This window comes from Gavia stellata, chromosome 24 (genome assembly GCF_030936135.1).
Source record: "Gavia stellata isolate bGavSte3 chromosome 24, bGavSte3.hap2, whole genome shotgun sequence".
NCBI classification, from domain to species: domain Eukaryota; kingdom Metazoa; phylum Chordata; class Aves; order Gaviiformes; family Gaviidae; genus Gavia; species Gavia stellata.
Genome location: NC_082617.1, coordinates 13010546 through 13030545, shown reverse-complemented (window position 1 = coordinate 13030545; position 20000 = coordinate 13010546). Strand labels below are relative to the sequence as shown.

Below are 20000 nucleotides of genomic sequence, written 5' to 3'. Positions count from 1 at the left end.
GGTGGGACATTTAGCACCTATCACCGTCAAGACAATAATCCCTCAATTCACTAGCATCTGCTTGCTACTTACTACTACTTACTACTTACTACGAGACTTACTACTCTCTCCTGTTTGGAGTAACAAGGCCAAAAGTACTTCTCAAACATAGGAAAAATGTGCACCCTTGAAATGGCTAAAAGTATATCCAAAGCACAGTCCTGGTGTCTGACTGCAGGCAATAACAAACACAAGTACAGAGTTATCTGACCATCTCTGCGCGAAGAACAAGAGCCTTCTCTCCAAGGCTATTACTTTAACTCATAAGGCTGAAAAATACAAAATTTCAAATCGCTTATAGTCACGGCTCTGGGAATTTCTCTCTTCTTACGGTATCAAGACTTATAGCTGTATCAAGGGCTATTCTGCGGTTCATCCCTAAAGATGCGATATTAAAAAACGCTGTTGCAAGAGTAATTAATACATGTATTAATGACTGCATTTACCTGACACTGTGCTTATGGCTCTCAAACTATTGTTCCCCTGGGTACTCACATTTAAATTATGTGGACTGTACAGTGAATTTCCTCCCAAGCCATCATTGTATCCTCCCGTCTGATTGATAACATGACGCAGGGTATCCACCTTAAAAGTAAGGGGAAACAAAATCCATCATTCCAAATCTATTAAAACATCACCACTTACAATAGGCAACATTTCGAATTATGTGAGCCAAAAGGGTCTAGCATCTTCTATGAAAGGCAAATTTATCAATCAAGAACGACTGGCAGAATTTCAACAAATCCGTGCATGTTAAAACCCATACATCTTTGCTTCTCACACCAGCCAAACAACAACTTCCTCACAGCAGTGCATCCCGTAGGTCCTTCTTAAGTGTCTGCAGCAAAGTGCTGTGCATATTTATACGTCTGTATGTGCTTGCATGTATGGGAAGAGATTATGGCGTATATACCGCATACAAAACATGGAGTTAGCCCTGTCTGAAAGGACTGGAAAAGTGACTGAGAATGAGTTGTATTTTAATAGCTCAGTTAGATGAGTTCTGACATTTAAATAAATAAAAAGTTTGTCCAATAAATGAAAGAGAGATGGTTGTTAAAAAAAAAAAAAGAAAAAAAAAAGAAAAGGGAAAAAGAAAGAAAATTCACTGGATTTACAGTGTCCATGGAAGTCAGACGCACCCAATCCCATTCCATGAGCTCAAGCCAGAGCCGAATGCATTCACAAAGCTTAAAATTTCAATCAGAAAAAAATCACTCTTTCCTTTATATTTGTGAAATTCAATGCTGGGGTAAGAATAGGTCACATTCAGCAATATGCAGCCTGCACTCTGCAGCGAGGCACAGACCATTTAATAGAGCCAGAGTAAGGTGGAATTTTTAGCCCAAACCCTACCCTGCTAGAAAGGCCCTACTTTGGGGCATTTCTCCTACCTGTGACTGCACATTGGCTCCGACTTGGGACCCCTGGTAAGAATCCCCATTCAGACTCTGCATGTTCATGAACATGTCCCCAGAATTTGGGAGGTTAAAAGAACCAGAAGAACCTGGAAAGGAAAGAGTTAGGTAGCTGAATAACAGAGAGCTGCAAATATATAACCCCAGAGACCTGAGGGCAGGGGAAGGAGAAGAAGACAGGAGAGGAGAAGGAAAGGCAGCGCACAGCAGAGGGAAAGCTGCTGGCCCCGGCACAGGGCGAGCTCGGGCCGCCAGCCCCCCGCCCACCGGCTCGGCACGTCCCGGCGGGGGCTGCTGCCGGGTCTCGCCACCGCACCGGCTGCCGCCCGGGAGCGCTACGCTGGGAAAGCCTGGACGCCCCGTGCGACCTGGGTCAGCTTCTCCCTCTGGAAGAGCAGCCTGTACAACAACAGGTTTTCATGTCGAGAGCTTTCCTCCAGTGGATCGCTTCATCGTGAGATGCTATCACCGAACACTCGGAGAAAAACCTCATTTTGAGTCTCTGCTTAATGTCTCCTTCAGAAGGAAATGGCTGGCAATTTCTAATCAGCCGATTTATTACCGTCAGAGGAGGAACCTTTTTCTTACTTTCTTTTGATTAAAGTTTTTTTTCCCCATGGATCTTTATAGCCTTTAAAAGTTGTCTACAACTAAGTTACAGCAAAACTTCACTGTAAATAGTGTCAAACACATCTGTGCTTCGTGGAAACCTTTGCCTCTGGAGCCCAAAAAAGCTACTTCCTCTTTACAAACTCCCCTACTAATTTAATGCTTAGAATTGCAAAATGTCAACAACACACTAGCGAGACAATTTTTAAATACTGCAGAAGAACATGTGGTAGAGCAACTCCAAAATAAAAGTTGCATCCTTAGGCTTCTATATATAATATCAACTCCATTTCAAGCAACCCAGAGTTTAAATTCTAATTAGTGCATGCTAAAATATTCCTCTATTTTGTTCTTATCTTGACAATAAATTTAACAGTTCTACAAAAACAGACTTGGAGCTCTGCCTCATTTTCTGTTATTTTCATTGAATGAGAAAAAGCTTACAATATCTACAGAAACAAAGAAGCTGCCAGAAGCCCGAGCCAGGCAGACGTGACCACTGCAGGAATGACATGGGCCCCGCTCCGCTCCCCGTAAGGTCGCGGGAGCTTTGCAGCCGAAGCCACTGGGACCACCTACGGCAGTGCTCAGCCCTCACAGCGGTCCAGCCTGGAGGTCCACAGGCTTGGCACCACTCCCCAGGCCACGATTAGGTCTGCTAGGGAGCTGCAGCCTTCTCAACCCCACCAAACTCACTAGGGCGCCATCGAGTGTCTTCCTTTACAGACTGCCCTTTGGGATACTTAACGCACGAGCCGGGTACGTACCAGAGTTTGGTGTGGTGGGGGAGTTGGTCTGGTTGTTCTGGACGGCCGCGGCCACGGCGTGCGCTGCGGTCACAGCCGTCTTTGCCGCGTAGAGATTGGCTTCTTCCTGGAACTTCCCGATGTTCTTCTTGTACCTGATTCTCTTATTGCCAAACCAGTTGGACACCTGCAGTGGAGAGAAGTGGGAAGAGTGAAGGACACAAAGCATTGGACCTGGCAAAGAAGGATGCCTTCGAGGCGTCATGTTTGGTCCAGCAAATAACGGGTGTCCCAAGCCCCAACCCATATCTGCTGCGTACTCCAATTAACTGAGCAGTAATCGAGGATCAGTTAAATATTACTATGGATATGAGCATGATCTGGCTCTGCTTCTCTGTTGGCAAACTGATGCACGAGGGGTGACTCTTTGATGACGACACATATCCTGGGGCTTGCTGTAGCATTTAGTACAGCATTGTCCTCTACTACTATGAGCCATTTGTCAACGAAACCAGTGCAAGACCCCGAAAGCTGCTCAAGGGGCACCAAGGTCCAGATGAGTGAGGGCGAGCAGGCAGTGAGAGCAATTGTTCTTTATTTTTGGGCTGGAACAACCTTGGCAGCCCACTCATAGAATCGTGTTTGGTCGGCTGAAAATGAAAGGAATCACATAAATCAATAATGGCTGAAAAGTCACTTTGTCATCTCCCTTTGAAGATACTGTACAGAAGCCAAAATGGCTCACGGGGCACCGACTATTAACCCACGCAGAGGTCACGGCTGGAGCCGCTCACAAAAGTTCGTACAATCTTTCTCAGTGGTTTTGTTTAACTTCAGCTGCTACAACAGAGCTCCTAAATAACAAACCCAGTTTGTAACACCAATGGCGGCCAATGCTGCAGAGACAAAAAAGCATCTGCAACACAGAGGTAAAGGGGAGGGGACCAGTAATGACACAAGTGGTTATTGGCCATCCCCGCAGCGAGGGGCCCAGCCGCCCGGCGCGGGGCGGGGGTCCCGCACTCTCCAGGGCCCCCTCAGCCCCACGGCTGTGCCCCGCCATGAGCTACGGCAGCTCTGCAGCACTTCTCACATCCCCGTGCTCCATCGCAGCGCCCAGTAAGGCGCCCCGCCGCAGGCAGAAGACAAATCCAGCTGTATTTTATGTAGCTACAGCTTTTGTTTGAATACAATTAATAAAAAGCCTCTAGCTTTTAACGGTAATACGAAAGGTACCTTATATATTCGGTTCCCTAGATAATACTCTACCATATTCTATATATCGCACTTAATATTACCTTGTCAGTCAAAGAAGCAATAATACATTAATGAAACCTAGCAAATAATTATTGTGGACAATCAGATTATGCTTTATTAACAGTTTCATAATTGAGGAATCTCTGTACATCAACTGTATTGTCCACGGATGTGCGCGAGACCCCTCTGTTTATGCACGCCCCTGGACCAATCAAACAACAGCCATCACTAATAAAGGTTTATTTAATTCTCACAGTAAAATTTTAATATCACCAGCAGCCTGGGGAAGCCTCAACGAGTGGATTTGCTTGACATCAGATCGTTTCCATTCTGCTAGTCCCAATACTTCTTAATCTTTAATATCAAGGCAATTAAAATTAATGGCCACTCATCCAGAGCCACTGTGGGCAGTGTTTCCTTGACATCAATTGTTTGATGGGATTACCTAGAGGTTAAACTAACAAGCAAGGTTTAATTGGAAGCAATGAGAGGAGCAGCGATCGTACGTTATGTTTAACCCGCATACCACATCTAAATGAATATCCAGAAATGTTAAACTATTTCTGAGATTAAAGCGCGCGCCCCGCACACAGGCAGAGCACGGCGCCCGGGGCTGCCCGAGAAGCACAGCACCCCTCTGGGGTAATGCAGTCACCGCCCAGGTCCCTTTGCCTCCCGGCCGAAGGACTCTTCGCTCTCTCATGACACACACCAGCCAGGGGCTGCAGCAGAGCGTGCCATGGCCCGGGGATGCGCAAGGGCTCTGGCCAGGCGTGCATGGCCGACACGGGCGGCTGGACGTGTCCGGGATGGGGCCAGGGCACCGCTCGAGCGGAAGCTGTGCAAGGCAGTTTTTAGGCTGCATTTACCACCGTGACGTTTTCCCCGTGGAGCTGTGCTGGCTGCCTGCAGCTTGCCCTGCCCGCCCGGAGCACACCTCGCCCTGCCCTGGCCGCTGGCACCCGCACCGGCACCATCCCGGGGAGGGCCGGGATGCTGGTGCTGGGCTGCCCGCCGGTCAGCACCGCGACCGGGAGGAGCCGCGGTGCCCTGGCTCCTCACCCAGCCCCACGCTCACCCTAAAAATGAAAGTTGTCTCCATTGCGAGCTGCTTCACAACACATTTTTCATTAAAACAAACTATCTCTTCACATAAAAAACCAATGAACATCTTTCTCCTCCTGATCATTGAAGGCCAATTAATTAATTGGGCTTAATTGTATATTACATTTCAAACAACACTGTTGCATTTATTTATCATGTTAATTGCAATGTTAAATAAAAAGACAATAAATTATTACTTAAATCATCAAGATGCCTAATGTGGGATTTGGGATGGGGCAAGCCTGCCTCGTGTCTCCGCACTGGCTGATTCCATGGGATAAATCAGTGCTCGTTCTGCAAAAGACGCAGCTGACACGAGAGCATCACTGCTGAAATTAGTGAACTACATCTTTATGGATCAGCGAAATTTTTCCATTGTGTTTCCAAGTGTTTACAGCACACTTTCTGTTCCACACCTGATCAAATGGCACAAACCAGAAAATTTTGAAAATCAATGCGGCACGATTATGGTAGATGATCTAAAACTAAGAATTTTAGCTCTAGGAACTATTTAATTAGGCTTTCCTCTTTTTTTTTTTCCTTGCTTCCCATATGAAGTCAAGGGGTAAGAGCCTACACATCCACAGCTCTCCCTGTCAATCTGCTTATAGAAACAAATAGACTCAGGCTCAGAAGAAGCAGGGGCAGGAGAGGTGTTGAAAACCAGCTTCTGCATTCTTTCTTTAAAAGAATTTTAAATATATTCCCTTGTCAACCACATCCTTCTTTTGTTTGAAGCAGTGAAAAATTTTATTGCTGTAATCCACTGACACGCTTTCAGCAATGACTATGCCCTTTCTATAGCCCATATGATAGACTGATAGTCGTTCATGACACCCTGAAAGAGGCTCATCTGCAAAAGTATAAAACATCAGCCTCGCAGCCATAGTAAGGGGAGAACAGATGATACAGTTTATCTCCCTCGAACACGTGCTGATCGGGTAGCTCTAAATTACAGCCGATGATGTTCTCTGTTAAGGACATTTTTTTCCCTAGAGTTACCTTTTCCGTACTCTTAAAAATGAAATTGTGCAAGGCGTTCATCTTAATAAATAGTTTGTCTTTATGCTTTTCTTGAAAAACCTTCTCTACATATTATTTTAAACACCAATATCAAAACTGAAACCATCTATCTCCCATCTGCAACTAAATGATTCTGGGAGACAATTTTCTTTGCAGCTCAGTAAAGTGCTATGGCAGCAAGATTTCCAGTGAGCTGCTTAATCTGGGGGGAGGACGACCCAAAACACTAATTAAGTGTTTGAGGGAGAAAATGTTCTGCCATGAATCTGCCCCCAGCATTTACAAGGCACTGACAGTACAAGAAAGAAACACCTTGGATCATCGTTAGGAGAGGCTACAAGGGAAGCCTGGCTCAGCCAGAAAAAGGACAAAGCCCCTTCATCAAACATGAACCACAACCTCCAGGAGTTTGGAAAACCATCCGTTACCATGATTTTCTTTCATTTTCCAGCTCTTTGCACCTCCAGGGCGTGCGTAGCACGGGAGGTAAATAGGGCACGGTACCAGGCAGGGCGATGTCTGAGGGACTCCCGGTCGAGGCTGGAAATAAGTGCACTCAGAGATTTTTCATAAGAGCCCTGTGCGAGGCGTAGCTCAGTCACTTGCTCGGATGCCATTGCTTTTCCCATGCGATGCTACTCTTGCCAGTATTTTATGTGACTGCTCAATTCACCCTGATTTCTGGATTGCATCCTCTGGCTTCTGCTGCCCACCACCAGAGCAGTGTGCACGGGGCTATTTTACAGCACTTGCTCAGAGCTCTTCTGCTAGATGGCCTCAAAAATACATACATTTTTCAGTACAAAGAAAGACAACTCCAGCCCAGTTTGACCTAGTAAATACCAACTGACCCTGCAGTCCTGCCGTGCGGCTTTTGGAAACGCCTTTGAAAGCCAAAGATTGGGATATCCCTAGTATTCACATTTTCTATCTGTGACAGCAGATCTATCAGGAACTTAAGCAACCAGCTGATCACAGGCACTCCCTCTCTCACATACATGCTCCTCTCCCATTAGATGATACATCGCCCCGTTTTCAGGCTTTCCCATCATCTGGAGGTTTTCCTAGCCATTTATAACATCTCGCCGGAGTAAAGCTCCGGCCACGGCCCCAGACCTGCATCCCTGGCAGCTAGCGCCCAGGTTGTGTGGTCAGCCCTGCCCTTGCTCCAGGCTGGAAAACGTCACCCAGCAAAGCTCAGGCTGCTGTACGTGGTGCTACAGAGGACGCAATGCAGCTACTCCCATCGCTCACCCAGACTTCCTAATGGATTCAAGAAACAACTAATTCATGCTCATATCAAATATTAAAGAGACAAACCTCTATTCATGTCACAGGCTCACTGCTGCTGCTACATTTTTGGACCATCTGCCTGCCTTTTATTTCATTCTACAACATATACATTAAATCTTATCAAACAACCAATTAAGAAAGAAATCAGATCTATTAGCACTAGAAGCAATCAGTTATGGCTTCTCAAATGTTCCATCTCATTTCCTTCAGTCACTTCAGCCTTATCTAGATCTAGCTTTTTATCTGTCCACTCTGCGGGATCACTAACTCCTTCTCTGCCAGGCACAATTCACCGTCTGCTGGGTGGACAGAAAACGTCTCTTCAGCAGGTCTGTTGTCCTCTCTAGCATGTAATCTCGCCCAACTACATTTTACCAGCAGAGCTTAAGAACTTTTGGGTTCTCCATTGGTGTTGATGCCCAGGTACTCATGTGCTCTCTGGCTCTTTGGCTGGTTCCAGGCATCCACAGCAGCCGCAGGGATGCCCGTGGGCATGGGAGAGCAGCCCAGTGGCCACCACGGCTGCCCCTGTACCTGCCAGGGCTGCAGCCGCTTGCATGATGCTAACAGTGATGAAGGAGCAACCTGAGAGGGAACGAGTTTGGTGCTGAATTTCCCCCCAAAATTCCTGCTCATCACCACAGCCACTCGTAAGTGGACTGGGAGGAACTGTCCCCATCTCCATCCCTTACCATCCCCTGGCACACGTGCTTCCCACCCCGCTCAGAGCATGGTACACGCTGTGTGCCCAGGAATGAGCAAGGAGAGAGCAAGACACACACACGTCTCTGCTGGCCTCTCATGTCATAGGGCAGTTTTGCTAGGATTTGTATGGAGGGTGCATCCAAAGTCAATTAAGTAGTATCAAATTTGGGGGAGCTGGGCGGCCTTTCTTTTGAAAGTCTTCAATAAAGTGCCTGAATTTTTCATGCATTCAGTGGAGACCTATAAAGTAAATCTCAACTCAGGTCTTAATTATAAAGCTAAAGGTTGCATTGCTAATAATGCCAATACTGCAGCCTGCAATCATTAATAGTTAACACATTCGCCGCAGGCATTGTTCCTCTAAAGGACCTGAAATATTGATAAGCGGAGCTGATGGAGCTGGGAGGAGACGGCACACCAGCCCTCGCAACGGGAAACAGGGTGGTTGGAGAACTTGGAAACCGCTGGCGAGCCTTCCCTGCCGCCCAAGTGCAACCTTCCCCAAGCTGTATCAGCCAGACTCACTTGGTTTTCTATCAAACGTACAGGCCACAAGAAATGCCAAGTGTTGCTTTTTAAGCTATCTGGTGAAGGAAAGCTCGATGGAGCAGTGCCATCGGCCTGAACATCGCTGTGAGACACCAGTCCGGAGCTGTAAATGTACTTTGGCCTATACAGAAGGCAGCCGTAGCCAACAAGAGCGTACATTTCTGATTAGGGAGATGCTGGTTTTCTTGCATTAACTTCACAGTAACATCTGTTATACGTGCTAAAAGGAGCAAATCTGCTTAATACATTTTTGCTACAGAGAAACCACTCGTGTCACTTCAGTGTATCAAGAGGATGAATTTCTGGCTGGCTTAGAAGAACAACTGCAAGCAATCAAAGAAATTCTGATCTATAGAGATAGATTATATGTTTGTCAATAAACTGGCGTTCCCCCGAAATAATGGTAAGTCGTAATGAATTCATAACAGACAGTATGGCTCAGCTAGGAATCTTACTGACCACGCAGAAAGAAAACTGACGTAAAGTAGGGTGCCAACCTTATAGCCTTTTTATTTCTATCTTCATCTTTGTACGCACACTCTTTTTACCCCAGCACAACGCCAGCCACCCGCAGGCACGCCGCCTTTCCTGTGGAGCTTAGTCACGTTCCATCACACTGCTGAACTTTATCACGGTCAATAATGCAAATTCGAAGGATTACAAAGGTGCATTGGGCAGGGACCTGCTCCGTATCGCATGCCTCTGTCAGAAGCAGATCCCAGAGCCCGGTGGGAGACGGCAGCTTTGCAAGGGGAGCCGGGAGGTCGATGCCCTACCCGGGGTGCAGAGAGACAGGGGCCAGGACCCACTCCCACCTGCCGCTTACCTGCGATACTGTGATGCTGCATTTCTTTGCCAGCTCTTCTTTGGCTTCTTCGCTGGGGTAGGGGTTACTGAGGTGGGAGTAAAAATACTCATTCAAGATTTCTGTGGCCTGTTTACTGAAGTTACGCCTTTTCCGTCTGAAATGAGAAAAGAAAACCGTGGCTGTTCTTCCAGATGCAAACAGGTCTCTGGCAGGGTGAGCTGGGGTGGAAGCGACCCATGCCGCAGCACGTGGCAACGTGGCAGCACCATCTCAGCACCCCGATCTCTTTGGGGCAGTCCTCCGTCAGGGCTGGGCTCTGCCCCGCTGCCGTGCGGAGGGGACAGCAGGCTGCAACACCCACGTTCCCATATCCAGCCCTGCAAGGGTCTGGGCCCTGCTTCTGGCTTCGCACCATCCACCTCCACCTGGGGTTTCACCCCTTGGGCGCGCAGGCCACGTTGTGTGCTGCAGCAGAAAACGTGATGAAGCAAAAGGCGAGGCAGGGCGCTGAGCTAAGCAGCCTGCCCACACCACCTCCCCACCTAAGGGTGCAACCCCCCCTGAACCCCTCTGCTGTTAAATCGCTCTGTGCTGAGAGCAGCGTAACAAACCCCTTTCCCTTTAGCAGCAGGTCAGCCGGGGCTTCTGCACAGGTGTCTGGGGTGAGCACAGTGGAAAAGGAGCGGGTGGCCTCACTGCTGTGTCCTTACATAGCACTCATTGAGCTAATTGGCTTCAGTGGCTTTCAGGGCTTTGCGAGGGAGACCCATCTGTACACCCAGGCTCTTGCACCGCGGGGGACAGGTACCGAGGTGTGCGCCCTCGCAGCCTTGCCAGAAAGCAAAGCCTTTCCAAGGCACGCCGCCCAGCGTGTGCTCCAGCCAGCCCAGCAGCGAGGCAGCGGCTGGGGAGCAGTGCAGCCAGCCCGCTGCTGCGCCCGCGCTGGACAGGTTACAGCGGCAGCATCCGCACAGCTGCGGTGCCTTCCCTCCGAGCCAACGCTGGCTGCTCTCGTTCTCCCCAGAACATCCTCTCGAAAGCACTGGTTAAACATTTCCTTCAGAGCTCCCTTCCCCTCAGGGCTGGTTGCAATCAAACTGCCTGTGCCCGAGGCCAGCAGGCAGCCGAGCGGCAATCCCCAGTGCCCTCTTCCAGCAGTATCACGATGCTGCTAACTATGCTGTATCCTGGAGCAGGCAGACTCTCTCCCTAGAGCTATGTTTATCTCATTACTGTGCTTCCGCTCATTTTGCCTTATTTACCTTCCTCCTTTTTAAAGAAATCACTTTAAAATGTGCATCTGCAATCTTTACCTTTTGCAGTTACTGGAGCTCTCCATAGACATTTCCTCCAACTGTTTGTAATTACCCTAATTTGCCACACCTGCCAGTGACCTCCTTGTTAATAAAATTATTTTGCTCTTGTTTAGCTCCTCACAGCTTTCAGGTGTGAAGCACGAGCTATAGCTGCTGAAGGCAGGCTCTGCGTGGTGCCTGCTGCTCCTCCCTGCTCTGCCGGGCTCAGCTCCCGCTCTGCCGGGCTCTGCCAGCTGCCAGGGTCCTGCTCTGCGGAGGGAAACCCTGCAAAAAGGATAGGGCTGGGGATCGACACCCCACCTCATCGGGGCTTCCAAACAAATCTGACTGTGCCTATAAACCCCCTCCTAAGCCCCGTCTCTCTGCTTCCTCACAGCTTGCGGAAAGCACAGCCCGCTTTGGAAGCTGGAGGGCTGCGGGGACGGGTGCTGAGCTCCTGCAGCAACATGGGTGTCCTAGGGACACGCGTGCTGGCTGTAAGTGTTTCGGAAGGTGCTGCCTTCTCCTGCGCCCCAGTCAGGCGACAGCTTGTTGGGAGATGGGCCAGCAGATCTGGCTTTCGGAAGCATCGTCGCCCTTCATACCTCGGGCGTGCGCAGCTGCTAACCCAGCGTCAGCCGCAGCCCGTGGGCACGTCCCTCCCAGAACTTGGCTCTTCCATTACGGGGTCAGTGTTTTACAAGGCTGGCCTTATGCTGCGAGACATCGATACCAGCAGCCATTTAAGTAACTGCTGGGGTGACAAAACAGCCCTTTGCGCAAATCCTACGTGACTCCCACGTGAGCGGGTAAACGAGCCTAGTCTTTGCACTAAAGTGTGCAGAACAGCCATTGCTGTTTATGAAAGCTCTGTGAAGGAAACTCCCTTTCGCAGCAGCTGCGGGGTGAAGGACGAGGGCCCTGGCTGTTTGCTGGGGCAGAGCAGCCTCTCCCAGCGGGTCCCTGCCCACGCAGGGATGCAGCTCCCAGCAGGACCAGGCTCTCCCTGGGCTGCCCAGCAACTCCCCTTTCCCCCCCGAGAAAGAGCCAGAGGCACTTGCCTCTGCCTTACCTGGCATCGAGGAACCTTGATCTTAAAATCATTACTGCTTCACAAGTACTTTGTTTGAGTTGCATCTGGATGGAGCTGAATTTTCGATGAATGATGCCTACCATCCTTTCAATCTCCTTGGGAGAAATGGGACGTGTCCGACTCTGTTCTCTGAGAAGGTTCATCACATGTGTGGTAAATTCATTGCATGCCTGCAAAGGAAGGAGAGGCTTAGAAGTTGTTTTGTGCCATCCCACAAGGACACAAACTTGGGTCTGGCTGTTGGGGGGAAAGGCAGCGCCAGGGGGGCTGGGGGACCCTGACACTGCCCCGTCCCCTCCCCACGCACAGATGTGAGACCCGGGACTGTCCTGCGGCAGCCAGGAGAGCCGAGCGACTGCAGCACAGGGCCTTCTGTGCTTACCCCTTTCAAGGTCCCCACATCCCCAACCAGACCGCAGTGGAGAGGAGAGGTCGGGATCGGCGCATGTAAGGGCTGTGGGCAGGAGGAGGATGTGAGCGGGGACCAGCACGCGCTCGGCAGCCAAGTGAGCAGAACCCGGCAAGGGCTGCCCGTCCTGTGACCCGCCGAGCCCCACGCAGGCAGCAGGCAGGGTTAAAACCCTGCAGCAGGTGAGGGTCTCTAGACCTTTCCGAGGCACCGTGTGCGTCCCCTTAGAGGGTGGGTTTCAGCGAAGCCGTGCCTGAGCCTGGCCCGCGCCATGCTGCCGAGGTGCTGAAGGAGGGAAGGCACGAGGAGCCATCAATTACCAGTCCCAGACTACGCAGGTGAACAGACATGATGATATAAACTTCTCCAGGCTGCATCATCAACAGATGCCGCCTGATCCGAGCCTCTGCACGACCGGGCGGCTGTCACGCTGGCATCCTGGCTTCCCCCTTGCAGGCTGGAAGCTGCCACGAACTCTGCTGATTTATGTCTCCCTTATCTCTTGCAAAAACAAACCCCGGGACTGCTGTCTGCTAGGCAGAGCTGCGTGGCGGCCACGGGGCTAATCCCTTCCCAGGGGCCAGCCTGGTACTGAGCACGTTTCAGGCACTAACCTACCCCCGTCCTGAGGGAGCCCTGGGAAGAGGAGAGGGGCCAGGCGCAGCACTGGCCTCCACAGGGTCTGCGGGCAGCACAAGGCAAACTGCTCTCTGCTCCCTGAACCCTTATCAGACGAAGGTGGGTGTCAGGGCTGACACGTCTGCGGGAGGTCTGCACGTTGGCTGCGCAGGGCCAGCCACTGCAACGCGCCGCTGGGCTGCGATCGCGGCCAAGTAAGGCCACAGGATTTTGCTCTCGTGCATCTAAGGTGATGGGCGACAAGCACAATGCTCAGCAGCCAGTAAATCACGTGGAGGAAACACTGCAAGTATCTCGTCCGACCCCACACGCTACGCATCTGTTTGACTCTAGCTCCCTTTTTCTCTCTAAAGCCAGGGTGAAAAATATCTACGTCATTTGTCTGACAACTACATTTTCAGGGATTCTCCTGCATTTCAATAGATTGTGCAAGAGAAAGAGTTAAAAGTGAAAAGTTTATACACCTAAAAACTCATAATTTCCTATAACATTTGCTGAACGTCTCACAACTTATTAAGTGAAGCCATCTATGAATGCAAATGCTGATTAGCAATTTGGCAATAGCCCAACATTCGCAGAATTCACATAGCTTTTCTTTAAACCAGTAGTTCATACATGATTAATTAGAACATCTCATTTATGTAGTGTGCACTTTAGCTCATTACTCTAAGTAAAATTCGTTAAGTATTTACATTTAGATAATTAAAATCTGGGTACACCCTTAAGAAAGATGCATACACTTCAGGCAAAGTGATTTTTTTTTCTTTACACTACTGAAAGTAAATTACAGGCTAATTTACATCCTTGCAGCACCCGTTTGGAGGCAGTGCTCCGGCAAGGCTCGGCGAGGCTCAGTGAGCCTCGGTGCAGGCGCCCTTCACCTGCCACTGCCGAGCGCGCCGAGGACACGGTGCCGCGGAGGCTGCGCCAGCTCACCGCTACTCCACGCCAGTGCGGACGCGACGGCTGCTCCTGCCAGCTGCCGCTCCCTGCCTTTCTCAAGACTTTCCGAGCTCCAGGTTAAGGAGTTTGACAATTTCATCCTTGCTTCCCATTTGCGTATTTTCTTTCTTTCTGTTTTGACATTTCAGGCAGCAAAGCTCACAGAAGTGACCAGCGCCGTCCCCTCTTGCCACGCCAAAGAGACGGGGATGCTGCCCTGAGCACCCCCAGCCACCCTCCTCTCACCCAGGGAGAGCAGGAGTTGTCCCGGGTGACCTGTTTCTCCTCCTCCCATGCCAAAGCTTTGGCCTGCGGGAACGCAGACCTGGCACAGCAGCTCCCGACCGGTGCGGGAGCGGGCTCCGAGCCCCCAGGGAAGCGCGGCAGCCCCTGGCCTGAGCAGGGGAGCAGCCGGGTGCCGGTGCCTGCTCCCACCGCCCTCGCTGCACCGGGACTGTGTCCTTCCCGCGTGTTGTCTGCTGAGCTGCCTGGACAATCTTAGCATGCAAAAGCTTGGGTTCAGCCACCCGACCAATGGCAAAAGCACCAGCTTTGGCTCAGCAGGTAAGTGACGCACAGAGGTAAGGTAACGTAGGCACCAAAATGCAGCGGCTCCCTCCCTGAGACAAAAGAGCAGCTCTGACTGTCCCAAAGGTACAGCTGAATCCAAGTATTTGGCACTGAAAGAACATTTCAGGCACACAGCTTGCCACGTGCCCCCTTGTTTGCAGATCCGGGAAATTAAATTTTAAAGTACAATAAAAATGGCAACTGTTGCATTAAAAATATTTTCAGCTATGTCTTTTCAATGAGAAATATTTCTCCACAAATACGGTATCAAAAATTGGATGTTTCAAAGCTAAAGTGAGTTTCTTGCTTTCAAGAAGCAAAAATCTTTCCCTGAATTTACTTGAATTGCTTGATGAGACTTTGTTTGGTTACAGCTACTTAGAGAGCCTGCTTTTAATTTATCTTCACCAGCACCTCCCATCTGCAGAGCTCCTTCAGTGCAGCAGAGTGGAAGTAAGCTCAGAAGACTCTGATGCTTTGTCTTGTTTTCTCTTGTTTATTTATAGCGTCCGAGCAACTTGATCCCTTTTTCAGTACTATTTTTCAGGCCTCTGCTTGGTGCCCGAGACATTATTAATAATGTCAAGTTATAAGTGATGGCCTTGTTAACCTGCTCAGAAACCTTGTAGGACTGGGGATGCTCCTGCTAGCCTTAATGCTTCATCAAGACTCCTCAGACGAGCACGAGAAAAAGAGAGGAAATGGCCCAAAACACTCTTCAGGGGCACGGCACCAGCCAGCGCTCCGTGGGGCTGGTGGTGTCTTCCGAGCAGCCACACTTCACCCCAATTTGGGGTGAATTCAGAAGACATCTGTGAACTCAGGACACAGGTTCCCAGCTGCTCCAGGAGGCCTGGGACCCTTACAGTACTTTTGCCTACAGCAAAAAATGTATTTCAGTGTAATTATAGAAGATAGCTTTCAATATGTCATCTCTATTATAGTCGCTGTAAATTATGGAAGGAGCTGCCTGTGTACGGCCATTTCTCCCGGCGCACGGCGAGGGGAGAGCTGTGTGATGGCGTGACACACTTTCCATTTCTCTTTCTTTCTTTTTTTTTTTTTTCCTGAGCGCATTCCCCTAACTGGCAACAAATGTCAGGATCAAACTCTGCCTGGAAAGTGTCTCCAGGAAGACGCTCTGGTTCCTGCTGCCGGCTGCAGCGGAGCCGCAGGAGCGCCTGCGCCGGGAGAGAGAGGGCAGGAGCTGCTCCCCCCGCGTGGGCAGGTGCCCCCGCGTGAGGGCCGAGCTGCTCCCCGGCTGCAGGAGGGCACCCGCCTCTCGGGAACCTGCAGCTGCTGGCGGCAGAGATGCGAGGTCCTGGCTGCCTCTCGGCTGCGGAGACGGGCTCTGCGTTGAGGCAGGCCGGCAGGAGACAGTTTGCTGCAAGGCTGGGGAAATCACCGTGCCTCTGTAGAGCAGACGTGGCTGGGTGTCAGGACCAACAGGGAAGCGTACATGTTTCAGATCAGCTCCCCCTCTCTCCTTCTCCTAGCAGCACTTGAGCATCCCCCAAAGTTTCCCGTGGTGTGGACGGATGGCTGTGACATTTCAGCCGAAACCTTTGTAAATGGAGCTACAGGGCTAAAAATGCTCCTGCTTCCCCCACATCATTAAACTTATTAGAGTCAAAGGACACTTGCCAGGAAACGGCTGCAAGCGCCGACCTGCAGTTGCTTTGGCCCCTGATCTGTCTCCAGCCTCTGTCCCTGCGGTTTTATACGACACGCTCCTGCTGAATGGCGCTCGTTAATCCGACGGCCATCGCCATCTCAGCGCTACCGGCTGCACGCTGCGCCCCGCAGTGCAAGGAGAGCCCAAGGGTCTGCACAGGACGTTTGGGGACCTTGGAGGGTGCGGGGTGGGATCGTTTGAGGGAGAAAAGGAGACTTGCACAAAGCCCCCGTCAGTTATTTGCTCAGTTATTTGTTCACCACTTGAACAATGCAGTGAAAGGCGGCACTGCCTCAGCACCTGAACCACGCCGGCCTCGCGCCGGCCCCGCACCACCCGGGCCACGGTCCCGCCGGCCTCTGCAGCGGGATGCTGTACAGACTGTGCCGGCGGGCGCCGTCCCCCAGAGCCCCTCCACGCTCCACCGGTGCCCCACACCCGCTCCCCCCACCCTATCGCTTCTGCCCACTGCTGACGCTCGGCCGCACCGGTCGACTGTGTCAGCATGGCCTGTCACAGACCATGCCTTTGTTTCTGGTGGCAAAAAAGAGCAAAGCAAAGTAGCCAGAGACCTTTCAGAGAGTCTTGACAAGAAAAAAGGGGAAACTAAAATACAGAGCTATCAAGGCACCCGGCCCCGCTTCGCGCTGGCGAGGCAGGGAGGGGAAGCGTGCCGAGGCAGAGCACAGGGGCTGGGGAAGGAGCCGGGCAGCACGGTGCGCTCTTCTCCTCGCCTCGTGGTTGCTAGTGGTTTTATCACTGCCTCCACATCTCTTTTGTGGTTTTGGTCTGTACCGCCCGACGCTTTGCCGTGATGGGCTGGGGCCAAGTGCAGGACTTCCCCGGCTCAGCTTGGGAAACCACCAGCTGATGAGGTTCGCTGAGCTGATTAGGCTCAGGGTTTACAAGCTTTATTAGGACACCTCTGGGAGGGGAAAACGAAGACATCGCTTGAGGCTTGTGAGAACCAGGGGTCTCGTGCCATTCTTCCCTCCCCCACCTCCTTTGATGTCGCTGTTCATTGCAAAACCAGAAAAGAGAGGAGGCAGAGCAGTCTCTCCCGCAGATTACAGGGAAACCGGGGCAGCGCAGCACCCCACGCCACGGGCAGGAGTCACGCTGCGCCCAGCACCAGCTGGTGGCACGTGGCAACCATTCCCGGTGCCACCGGCGTGGCAGTGTGGCGGGTCACCAGGTCCCAGCGGTGAACATAAACCCACAGGTCTCTGCAGCACGCTCTTCGCTCCAAACAAAAACACCGAGCGCCAGTGTTCACCTGAACCAGGATTTCCAGATTTCCTATCCATAGCAGCAGCTCCCGAGGCCCAGGCCAGGCACTGTGCCGACGCCTCGCTGCCTGCTCCCTTGCAACCTGCTACGGCTGAGCTGCCGTGGCCAAGCCTTCCTCCAGAGCCTCCCGCCGCCTGCTCCGGGAGCCCGCGGGCTGGGATCACCAGCACGGCCCTCGCCTGCTGTGCTCCCTGACTCACCAGACCCAGCCTTGCAACACTTCATCATGGGGCACGAAAGCAGCACCGAGTGACAGACAACTCTCCTCCTCTCTCCCTCTCTGGGCTGGCTCGAAGGGGAGAAACATGGGCTGGGGTGTTGCTTTTATGCGGTTACAGACAACAGAAAACACTCAGGCATGCAAGACATGCATCCTGGGTCCAGCGAGCAGCTCCTGGAAGCCTGACAGACTCCCGTAGCACCACGGCTCTTTACGGGGAGAGAGGGGTGGGGAAGGGGAGGAAGGGACGTGGTCCGGAGCCGGGCAGCGGTGGGCGCTGGCAAGCGGAGGTGCGGAGGAAGCAGCGGCAGGTACACGTACAACTGAGAGGCTGATGTCTGACCTGTTCATATTTCTCCAGCTCTGTGTGATAGATTTGTCTGATCTGGGTCAATTTGGCTCTGTAATCTGAGTGTTCAATAGAGTTATCTGAAGACCCTCCAGAGGCTGCTGCGGCTGCAGCTGCTGCCGCCGATCCCCCACCTTTCTCCGGACCTGAGACTCCTTCTGCCAGAAGCATATTGTCTAGTCTCATTAGCTGGGGATCGGGAGGGTCTTCCTCCTGGGCTCCTCGGATGCTCAAACCTTGGGCAGAAAAGAGAGAACAAGAGAAAACACAGTCAGTATTTCTTGCATCCGCCCAGCCGCTGCCCGCTCGCTGCACGCCTGCGAGGAGCCCTTCTGCAGAGCCCTCCTGCCCTGCGGGGCCACGGGGACCAGACCTGCCCACGGCCCTTCCTCCGTCCCTGAGGGGGTACCCGAAAGGGCACCCCCCTCCGGGGCAGGCCCCGTGAACCGCAGCCCAGGCACGTGCCGGGGGGTGACGGTGCTGTAGGACCCTCTCAGTTCCCATACAGAGCAGGAACATCTTCAGGAGGGTTTCAAAGGACCCCGCAGATATTAAAGGAGCACTTGCATGAGAACAGAGACATACACCTTCCGGTTGTTTTCCAAGACGGCACTAAATCTACACAAGACTGGCATTATCCTATACATTATATCACTTTGATGCAAGACCGTGTGGTAAAAGTAAGTGCATTATTTGGAAATAATTGATTTGCTTCTCATTTTCTTCCAAATGGATCTAAGCACCGCATTACTCTTACGGAGATTTGTCCCACTGGATTCCACCCCACCTACAAGGTCCAAGCATTGGTGTAAAATGCCTGGGGAAAAAGCTGCCACTGCTCCTCAACTACAGGAGACTTCAGGCAAAAAGCAGGGAGGTGCTGCGGCTCCCACCGGCACAAATCCGGTGGATGCAGCCATTTCCATGTGTGCCCGTGGTCTCTGGCTCCACACCAGTGGAGCTGAAATTTCACATACGAGGAGGGAAATGGTGGAGGCAGAACTGGGGGCACAGCCTCCAGAATGGCTGCTGTGGGAATGGGGTGCGGAGGCGCCGGTGGCCCCTCGCTCAGGGCTGCCCCGCTCCTCTGCAGGGCAGCACGCCGCTCCACAGCGTCTGCTCGCAGGCTGAGGATAGGCAAGAAGGAATTAAACTTCCCCTTGCCATGCAGGTATTTGGTTGCTATTGCGATGCCGGGATACCAAGTATGTGTTTAAAATCACCAGTGCTCTTGCACTGTATTGTTGGGAACAACATTTTAAATCTAATTTTTGTTGTAAATCAAGAATTTCCAAAGCGATGCTCAGTCAGCAATCTCTTCTGCATCCTACAGATCAAGGCTGACAATTTGTAAGTTTAATCAGGTCATGCAGGCACAGTGCCAAGCTGTTATCAACAGTGCCGAAAAGAAAGTTTAAAAATAATTACAGTAGTACAAAAATCACTAGAGCCATGGCTTCTTGAATCAACGTTTCCATTAAAGATGTAACACAACCACGTACATCCCAGCCCAATTAACCTCTTTAAATCTGTATAAGAGCAGGTATTTGTGCTCTGGATAGAGCGGGTCTCGGGGGTCTGCCGTTGGCACCCCGCATGTTTGCACAGGCGCTTGTGCCTGTCTCCACTCCTCGCAGCAGTGCGGGCTTCAAACGGGCTGCGCCAGACGTGGCAGCACCATCCACAGCTGCCACGCACGCAGCTGAGCCCTGGCAATGCCGCTTTCTGTGCTAGCTGGGAACAGCGGCCGCTCCCGTACAAACAGATTTCACCTTCGGTGTGCCAGACCCCATGCACAGTGGGAGATGGCCCCTGACTGGCCAACCTTCCACACTCAAGAAAGCACAGCATTAATTTTTTGCTAAAATACACATTTTAAACCTGTCACCTTTATTTAAAACTATAATTCCATATAATTTCATGGGAATAATAAAAATGTCTCATCATCCCTTTAAATTATTTCTGTT

At 51.3% G+C, this 20000-nt stretch overlaps 1 protein-coding gene across 5 annotated transcripts in view; it reads right to left on the bottom strand.

Annotated features, from left to right (window-relative positions):
- PBX3 (PBX homeobox 3) overlaps positions 1-20000 on the bottom strand; it is a 116271-nt gene that overhangs the window by 3803 nt on the left and 92468 nt on the right. Inside the window, exons 3-9 of one of the 5 annotated variants that reach the window (XM_059828696.1) lie at positions 18028-18269; positions 11919-12109; positions 9570-9705; positions 2834-2999; positions 1774-1776; positions 1434-1546; positions 535-624 (exon numbers count right to left, since the gene is read on the bottom strand). In XM_059828696.1, the coding sequence (XP_059684679.1) occupies positions 535-624; positions 1434-1546; positions 1774-1776; positions 2834-2999; positions 9570-9705; positions 11919-12109; positions 18028-18269 (941 nt within the window). Of the gene's footprint in view, positions 1-534; positions 625-1433; positions 1547-1773; positions 1777-2833; positions 3000-9569; positions 9706-11918; positions 12110-18027; positions 18270-20000 lie in introns of those variants that run through there. The other 4 variants (XM_059828697.1, XM_059828695.1, XM_059828699.1 and 1 more) reach the window with 4 other exon arrangements.